General features: G+C 63.6%; 1 protein-coding gene across 1 annotated transcript in view; it reads right to left on the bottom strand.

Annotated features, from left to right (window-relative positions):
* The window catches only part of LOC104620657 (leucine-rich repeat-containing protein 14-like), a gene marked incomplete at its 5' end in the record, with an annotated part of 1,442 nt that extends 1,001 nt beyond the window's left edge, over nucleotides 1–441 (bottom strand). The window contains 1 exon segment of the mRNA XM_010286945.1: nucleotides 3–441. Coding sequence (XP_010285247.1) covers nucleotides 3–441 — 439 coding nt within the window.
* Between the last annotated feature and the right edge of the window lie 4 nt (nucleotides 442–445).

Genomic DNA, 445 nt, shown 5'->3' with positions numbered 1-445 from the left:
ATCAACGTTGCTATAGGGCAGCTTGAGGCTGAGGAGATCGGTGAATCTGGCGAGGTGCGGCAAAACCGCGCAGAGACCGGCCAGCCCCAGGTTGTTGAAGCGCAGATCCACCCGTCGCACGCCAGAAGGTTCCAGGGACTGCAGCAAACTCACGGTGCTGGCAACCGAGAGCTCCTCGGCGTGGAAATCCCGGCACTTGAGGCGCAAAGGGCCGGCAGTGCCGGTTTGCAAGGCGTCACGCAGGACGCCGTAAGAGGTGCCGTTGACAAAGAAATCGGCGCGGACCTCCACGCCGATGGGTTGCGGGGCCGCCGAGGCGCCGGAGGGACCTTTACGCCGCTTGGAGCCGCGTTTTAAGCATTCGCTTTGGTGTTTGGAGACCTCGATGCAGGCTTTGGCCAACGCCACTGTGCCGGACCACAGGCTCATCCCCTCCGGGCCACGG

This window comes from Phaethon lepturus, unplaced genomic scaffold (assembly GCF_000687285.1).
Source record: "Phaethon lepturus isolate BGI_N335 unplaced genomic scaffold, ASM68728v1 scaffold27375, whole genome shotgun sequence".
NCBI lineage: Eukaryota > Metazoa > Chordata > Aves > Phaethontiformes > Phaethontidae > Phaethon > Phaethon lepturus.
Note: the sequence above shows the minus strand (reverse complement) of the source record. Positions and strands in the feature narration are given on the sequence as shown.